This window comes from Gekko japonicus, unplaced genomic scaffold, assembly GCF_001447785.1.
Source record: "Gekko japonicus isolate JY-2015 unplaced genomic scaffold, Gekko_japonicus_V1.1 scaffold596, whole genome shotgun sequence".
Taxonomy (NCBI): Eukaryota; Metazoa; Chordata; class Lepidosauria; order Squamata; family Gekkonidae; genus Gekko; species Gekko japonicus.
Genome location: NW_015174859.1, coordinates 539,812 through 547,867, shown reverse-complemented (window position 1 = coordinate 547,867; position 8,056 = coordinate 539,812). Strand labels below are relative to the sequence as shown.

At 51.4% G+C, this 8,056-nt stretch overlaps 1 protein-coding gene across 1 annotated transcript in view; it reads right to left on the bottom strand.

Annotated features, from left to right (window-relative positions):
- Window positions 1–6: 6 nt before the first annotated feature.
- The window catches only part of CPAMD8 (C3 and PZP-like, alpha-2-macroglobulin domain containing 8), a 67,445-nt gene continuing 59,395 nt past the window's right edge, over window positions 7–8,056 (bottom strand). Inside the window, exons 38-43 of the mRNA XM_015424645.1 lie at window positions 4,529–4,634; window positions 4,323–4,433; window positions 2,949–3,164; window positions 1,025–1,102; window positions 459–613; window positions 7–355 (exon numbers count right to left, since the gene is read on the bottom strand). Of these exons, the coding sequence (XP_015280131.1) occupies window positions 477–613; window positions 1,025–1,102; window positions 2,949–3,164; window positions 4,323–4,433; window positions 4,529–4,634 (648 nt within the window). The 3' untranslated portion in view covers window positions 7–355; window positions 459–476. The remainder of the gene's footprint in view (window positions 356–458; window positions 614–1,024; window positions 1,103–2,948; window positions 3,165–4,322; window positions 4,434–4,528; window positions 4,635–8,056) is intronic.

Below are 8,056 nucleotides of genomic sequence, written 5' to 3'. Positions count from 1 at the left end.
TTCCTGAGGAGGCCGAAAGAGAGTGTTGGGGGGTGGGGCCCTGTGAGGGATGGCGAGAGAAACACCTCCAGAAAGGGGGCTCCTTTCCCTGAAGACGGGGAGGAGCAGAAGACCAAGGGCTGCCTCTGCCCCCACTCTCTGCCTGGCTGGGGGTGGGGAGCAGGAACCTCTCTGAGCCCTCTGCGTCCTTCTGCGAGGCAGAGGGAGGCGAGGGGCTGGCAGGCCACGTCAAAGGCTCTAGAAGCGGGAAGGGCAGAAGCTTCCGGAAGGCGTCTCAACAGGGGGGTTCTGTGCAGCAGCAGCAGCGGCGGCAACACACCAGAGCCAGACTCCACCCAGCGCGGCCTGTGTCAGACTGGGGGGGGGGGGGGGGAGGGATGAGACAGTAGTCAGTGGTGGAGGAAGGCAGGCAGGAGTGGCCAGCTGCCAGGCTCCGTGGCCCACGAGCCCCTTCTCACCGTTCACGGCCCCAACGGTCAAAGAAGCCCCACGGAGCCATCCCTCGCTTGCGCCGCCGTTGTCTGCTCAAAACCATTGCCTTCGGAGGCATAGGGGTCCACCTCGTACTCATAGGAGTAGTAAGAGAAGTCAAGTGGGAGGGTGGGGCTTTCCTCTGCAGGGGGGGGGAGAGCGAGAGAGAAAGAGAGAGAAACTGTGAAGGGGGCAGTGCTGGACCCTTCCACCGCATCGCCCTTGTCTCCTCCTCCCTACAACTGCAACTGAGCCAGCATAGGGTTGAAAAAAAGACATGGAAAAGTCAGGCCTTCACCCCTCTCCCATCACTGGGAAACTGGCTCAGAGCTCCTGGTTTGGGGGGCGGGGGATTTGCCCGGTATGGTTCTCCTGTGCAACAAGGTGTGAAATGGAAGATCGATCCATTTGGACCCTCCTGGGCTGAGAACCCTGGAATGGGAGCAGATTTCAGATGGAGTCGGTTCATGTGCTTGCTGGGCCTGTAGACACCGTTCCCACCAACACAGATTAAATGGGCCCAGAGCTGAGCCCCTGTAGAGGCCGTCCTTACCTGTCAGCATCTGCTGTTGTTGGGCAGGCCGCTCAGGGGTGTGAAAGTGCTTTTCTCTCCCATCAGGAGTGTTCTTTGCTGCATAATATACATTTATATCTTAGATCAATACAGTGAAGCAAACAGAAGGCAGTTAAAACTCAGTTATATCCCCAGCAGGAACTCATTAGCATAACAGGCCACACCCAACAACAGAAACTCATTAGCATATCCAGCCACACCCATGAGAGCATAGCTCATTAGCATATTAGGCTGCACCCCCATGTTACCAGAAGTATAGTCATCCAGCCACACCCACCTTTTGCTACTTATTCTGTTTACCTTGTTTGTTGTCCAAACCTAGGGCTTTTTTGTAGCAAGAAACTCCTTTGCATGTTAGGCCACACCCCTAATGTAGCCAATACTAATGAGTTTCTACTGTTGGGTGTGGCCTATTATGCTAATGAGGTCCTGCTGGGCGTGGCCAACTCGGGAGCCAGCCGGAACTCCGTTCCTGTGCGTTCCTGCCCCAAAATAGCCCTGGTTATATCAACAATATTAGTCATTAGAAACATGAAGCTAGATGACAGCACTATATGTTGGATTCTGTGGATCTGTTCCACTGGGGGTGGCATTCTCCTCCTGAGAAAGAAGCTTTCTGCCAACGCAAAAGGCTCCTATGTTAGGAAAAGGCTCCCCTGCACCGGAGGGAAGCAGCACCGCCAGTGGAACAGATCCACAGTCCACTTCCAGCCGAGCATGGAAGTCAATTCCAGGTGAAAGGGCTGAGGTACAGCATGCAGCGCCAATGTGGGTGGGATCCACGGAAAGGCATGCCTCCCTGTCTGCATGGTGTCCAACGGTGCTTCAGACCAATCCTCCCTCTTAAGCTGTGGAGCCTTGTGAGCCAAAATTCTACTTTGTGAGCTACGGGCATTGAAGTGGTGGGTGAGCCATTTGGCTACTGCATCAATTAGTTTGCTCCGGGGCCATCCTTCCTGAGCTAAGACCAAATGGTGTGAGCCGGAGGTGAAAAATCATGAGCTAGCTCACACTAACTCAGCTTAGAGGGAACACTGCTTCAAACTGCCATCTTTCCACCAAGATCGCGCCAAATCAGATTTGGGAAAGATCACAGCAAGACAGAGGAAAACACAGCAGCGGGATGAGCAGCGGGGCAATGCGTGTGTGTGTGTGTTCCCAGAAACAGAGCTGCGGGAGGGAAGCCGCCCTGGGGGAACAAGCCCTGGCTTATTTTTGCCAGGTTCCACAAATCCCCATTGCGTTCTCTGGTATTAGGCATTTCCACAGGGTGTCAAATACTGAGTAACTATCGTCTGAAACTGTCGACATCCTGTATACTAGGACACATTTATTTATTTATTTCATCTCATTTCTCCCCAATGGGGACCCAAAGCAGCTTTGCATCCTTCTCCTCTCTGCCATTTTATCCTCGCCACAACCACCCTGTGAGGTAGCCCAGGCTGAGGGTGTGTAACTGGCCCCCAAGGTCAGCCAGGCAACTTCTATGGCAGAAGGGGGGATTCGAACCTGAGCCTTGCAGATCCTAGCCCGGCATTCTGACCACTGCACCACACCGGCTCTTTTGTGCGTTAAAAGAAGAAGAAGAGTTGGTTTTTTATAGCCCGCTTTTCACTACTTAAAGGACTCTCGGAGCGGTTTACAATCTCCTTTCCTTCCTCTCCCCGCAGCAGTGAGGTAGGTGGGACTGAGAGCTCTGAGAGAACTGTGGCATGCCCAAGGTCACACAGCTGGCTTGCATGTGGGGGGGGGGGAGAATCAGACCCGGTTCTCCAGATTAGAGTCCGCTGCTCTTAAGCACTACACCAAACTGGCTCTCTTTAACAGGAAGTTTAAAAAAAACAACAACAACAGATCGGCATCTCAAGATAAATTTAACATCCCCACAGCAGGAAGAACTTACCCCCTCCTGTGCACTGTGCCATGGAGACCTGCTTGAGGCGGGTGCCATTTCTGCAGGCAGCAACCTCCATCTGGCAGCGGTTCTGGTAGATGAGCCCATCCGAACCGCACACCAGATCCCCGTCGTAGCCACAGTCACGGGAGCACAGACACTGCTCAAAGTAGCCGTCTTCCAGGCAGCCCAAGACGCTGTTACAAGGCCCAGCTGGGATAAAGCCTGGAATGGCAACCGGGGGGGGGGCGCTTCAGTTCACAGCTCAAGGGGCTCCGGGGCCCGGGGTTTTGCTGCACCTGAGCAAAGCCAGAACTGCAAGCCCCTAGAATTCACGCCTGTGGGTGGCTTCTGCACATGTTTCCCGCTGACCAGTTGGCTCAAAAACATTCTGGCAGACTGAGAAATTGCCGTCCCTGATCAATCAGGTGGCAGATTTTGTAGAGTCATTTTTCCAACACAGGTCACACCAGCAGGAAAAGCCGCAGGGGAAGTGTGGCTTTTTAGAGCCACAACAAACTGAAGTGCGCTATCGTGATCTCACGTTCCCCCGCGGCTCCGTCCTCCGGCAGCTGATCACACCATGCGAGGCAACAACGACGCACCACGTTTGTGCGCATGCATGGGGGGGGGAGTTACTTCCCCATTTCTGCTGCTCCGTGTGGAACATTCTGAGCATGCAGAACAGCAAAAACAGGGAAATAACTCCCTCCCCCAGCACTGTTTCAGTGTGGGAAAATTGGGGGGGGGGAGGCAGGATCCCTTCCTCCCCCAACAGGGGCATTCTGCATCCATATGGGGCTGTCCCCGATTTTTAAAAAACCATTCCCCGCACAGCTGCTGTATGGCTGTGGAGAACAGGGATTCAACTCATTAAAACCCAAACATGCAGGTAAAGGTAAAGGTTCCCTTGCTCGAAAGCCAGTCGAATCCGACTCTAGGGTTGCGGTGCTCATCTCCGTTTCCAAGCCGAAGAGCCAGCGCTGTCCGAAGACGTTTCCGTGGTCATGTGGCCAGCATGACTAAACACCAAGGCGCACGGAACGCGGTTACCTTCCCACCGAAGTGGTACCTATTTATCTACTTGCAATTTCTTGCTTTCGAACTGCTAGGTTGGCAGGAGCTGGAACTAGAGACGGGAGCTCACTCCATCATGCGGCACACTCGGGTCTCGAACTGCTGAACTACTGACCTTGCACAGCCTGCAGTTCAGCGTCTTAACCACTTGAGCCACCGCAGCTCCAGAAAACATGCAGACTGGCCCCCAATTAAGGAAATGTCTCCGCAATGGATTCAGCTTGATGGAACGATCCTGCCCTGGTCCTCAGCAAGCAAACAAGGGGCGGCCCAGCACCCTCCGGGCTTGGCTGTCCCTGGACTCACCAACCCAGTGGCTGGCTGTGCTCTCCACCTCGTTGCACAGGGGTCCGTCGCAGAGCTCCCGAGCCAGGGGGCTGTTCTCACTGACGTTGTAGAAGCGCGTGGCTTCAAAGGCTGCGGGGCAGAGCGGAGGGGGTGTCAGGGCACCGAGAGAGCGTCGGGTGGCTGGCGGGGATGGAGCCGGCAGAGACCGCAGGGGGGATACGCACCTGGCTCGTAGTAGTCATACACCTTGATGGGCACGGGGGCCGTCTTCCCCACAATGTATTCCCGGAAGGCCATGAACTTGACACAGGTCATACACTGGCTCGGAATCTGCAAACGGTATTTATTTTCAGCCAGGGGTCATTTTGTAGAAAAAGAGGTGCAGGAGCTCATTAGCATAACTCATTTGCATATGCCACCACCACCCCAGATATCACCGGAAGTCAGAAGGCAACAGCCACCGCTCAGGCTCCACTGGACTGTTTTGGATTGCTAGCTATTGGGGGGGGGGGGGGCGGGCATGCAGCCCTGTCCTCGCAGAGGAGGGAGAGCTTGTACCTGAATAAAACTTTGTCTTAAAGGTGCCACTGGACTGTTTTGGATTGCTAGCTGGGGGAGGACGCACAGATCTGCCTTCACACAGATCTGTGCAGAGAGAGAGAGAGAGAGAAGGAGGGAGAGACGGAAAGAAGGAGGGAAACAGGGAAAGAAGGAGAGAAGGAAAGGAGGGAAAGAAAGAAGGAAAAAAGGAGGAAAAGAAAGAAAGAAAAAGGAGGGAAAGGGAAAGAAAGAGGAAAAGAAGGAGCAGGGGGCGGGGCTTATTGCATGTGCCCGCCCCCTTGGCTCTTTACTGCCGGAGCTCCGCTCCTGTGCGCTCCTGCAGGAAATGACCCCTGTTTTCAGCACCCTCCAAAACTGTATTTGTATCTATTGTTTTAACTGTTTTAACTTCATCTGAAATCATGTCTGTTGGGACTGTTGTTTGCCCTGAGCCCTGTGCAAAACAGGGGAGGGCAGTTTAATAAATCAAATTTATAAATAAATAAATAGTTATTTGCTCAGTAGCGGGCAAGTGGGGAGAGTGCCACCCCTACAGGCACCTCGGGACCACCGTGGGCCCAGCTTCAAATCTCTAGGGGGTGTGTGTCTCTATCCATCAATCAATTTCTTTATTCGGCCAATGACCAGTACAAGTCGAAAATAAAAGCTTTACAGTAAAGACATCAGAAAGTAAAATTGGTCTGATCTATTGGCATCAATTAGTTAAAATCTGTACATAAAATTTCTCTATTGATTCTACAGGTTACTGAAAAACATTCTTGGCACAACTAATAGTAACCTGTTGATTAGCACCCATTAAAAGTTTCTTTAAAATATAAACATCGGAACATCCTGAAAGATGATCAAGCAGAGGAGAAATTATATTAGAATGAGCTTCCTGATAGAAGCCACAGTGGAACATTACATGCGCGACTGATTCCACCTCTTTGGTACCACACAGACAAGTCCTCTCCTTTGGTGGATCTCTATAAATCTTCACTGGGGGCGGCAGGGAGGAATCACACCTCCACAGGAACAAGGAAAGGCAGTATAAAAATATTTGAACTCAGTAAGAACCAGGTGCCTAGCTAAAGGCCTGGAAAGGCCCAGCCAGCTCTTCTTCTGCCAGTTTGGTGTAGTGGTTAAGTGCGCGGACTCTAATCTGGGAGAACCGGGTTTGATTCCCCACTCCTCCACTTGCATCTGCTGATGTGACCTTGGGTCAGTCACAAGCTCTGGCACAGCTGTCCTTGAAAAAGAGCAGTTTGTCTCAGAGTTCTCTCAGCCCCACCCACCTCACAGGGTGTCTGTTGTGGGGAGGGGAAGGGCAAGGAGTTTGTAAGCCGCTCTGAGACACCTTTGGGTAGTGAAGGGAGGGGGATAAATCCAATCTCTTCTTCTTCTTCTCCAGGCATTTGTGGCGGTGGTGGGGCAGGGACCTAAGGATTAATGCTAGTAAAAAAAAACTCCCCCCATCCTGTCATTCACTACTCTATTACTTATTCCAGAACTGTTTAACCCGCCTCTCTGCCGCAAATGTCCTCAAGGCGGGTACTAACAATTTGGCACAAGAATACTCTCTCACAAAGAAGAAGTTCCATCAAAAGAAGACGTAATCTATAAACTATTTGAAACAGCAGAAATGGACAAACTAACTTTACAACTACAAGATAAAAAAGAAGAAATCTTTGAGAAGAACTGGTCAAGGTTTTATAAATGGACTGAGGAATGTCTTAGAAATTGTACAACATAACCGTTAAGATATGAGCTCCATATATTAAAATGTTAAACTGGTTTAGGTGTATAAAAGAAATGATTCCACCTATGTTAAATCTGAATCGTTACAATGAGTACATGTTCCATGTGTATTATATGTTAGTTTCCCTTTGTAGTTATGTCTTTCCTTTTCTAAGTTACAGTCAATAAAATCTTTAAAAAAGAAAAGAATACTCTCTCACAATAAAACAAAATATCCAGAAAAACAGATGCAAAGGATCAGTACCAAGATCTAGATGACCGTTTGTGACTGTTTGACAGTTTGGTGTAGTGGTTAAGTGCGCGGACTCTAATCTGGGAGAACCGGGTTTGATTCCCCACTCCTCCACTTGCACCTGGCTGGATGACCTTGGGCAAGCCTTAGCTCTGATAAGAGCTGTCCTTGAAAAAGAGCAGTTTGTCTCAGAGTTCTCTCAGCCCCACCCACCTCACAGGGTGTCTGTTGTGGGGAGGGGAATGGAAAGGAGTTTGTAAGCCGCTCTGAGACTCCAAGTGAAGGGCGGGGTATCAATTCAATCTCTTCTTCTTCTTCTAGATGCTATGAAAAGCATGGGACAGAGGGACAGATTTCACCCAGCTCTTCAAAGGTGGTGCCAGGAGAATGGCGGGGGAGGGGAGTTCCACAGCCCCTCTCTCCGGTGGGTCCCCCCACCTCACCGCTTCCCTTCAGGAGGGTGGGACACTTGACGGTAAAGATCGTAAGGGACGGGTCAGTTCACACATAAGCAAACAGTCACAAACGGTCACAGATCATTCTGAGCTGTGTTCAGTCAACACCAGCGCTTTAAGTGAGAAGCTGGCGAAATTAGTGCGGGTGGAAAAGATTCCTTGCGACCGGGCAACAGTTCACAGTCTGGCTGCCATGGTCTGGATGGGTCACCGTTTCCACACAGCTGTCCATGTGCAAGGCAGAAAGGCGACAGAGCCCCTGTCCTGCCTTCCGGCCTGCCCGGAGGAGAAATCCAAGCCCAGCTTAACTCCTCCTCCAAGACAGGGTTGGCTATTCTCCACTGAAGAGCAGGGCTATTTTTGGGCAGGAACGCACAGGAACGGACTTCCGGCTGGCTCCTGAGTTGGCCACACCCAGCAGGAACTCATTAGCATAACAGGCCACACCCAACAGGAGACACTCATTAGGATTGGCTACGTTAGGGGTGTGTGGCCTAACATGCAAAGGAGCTCCTGCTACAAAAAAGGCCCTGGGTTTTGACAACAAACAAGGTAAACAGAATAAGAAGCAAAAGGTGGGTGTGGCTGGATAACCACACTTCTGGTAACATGGGGGTGCGGCCTAATGTGCTAATGAGCTGTGCTGTCAGGGGTGTGGCCTAATATGCTAATGGGTTTCTGCTGTTGGGTGTGGCCTTTTATACTAATGAGTTCCAGCTGGGCTTTTTCTACAAAAAGAGCCCTGCGTGAAGAGTATGTGGAAGCCG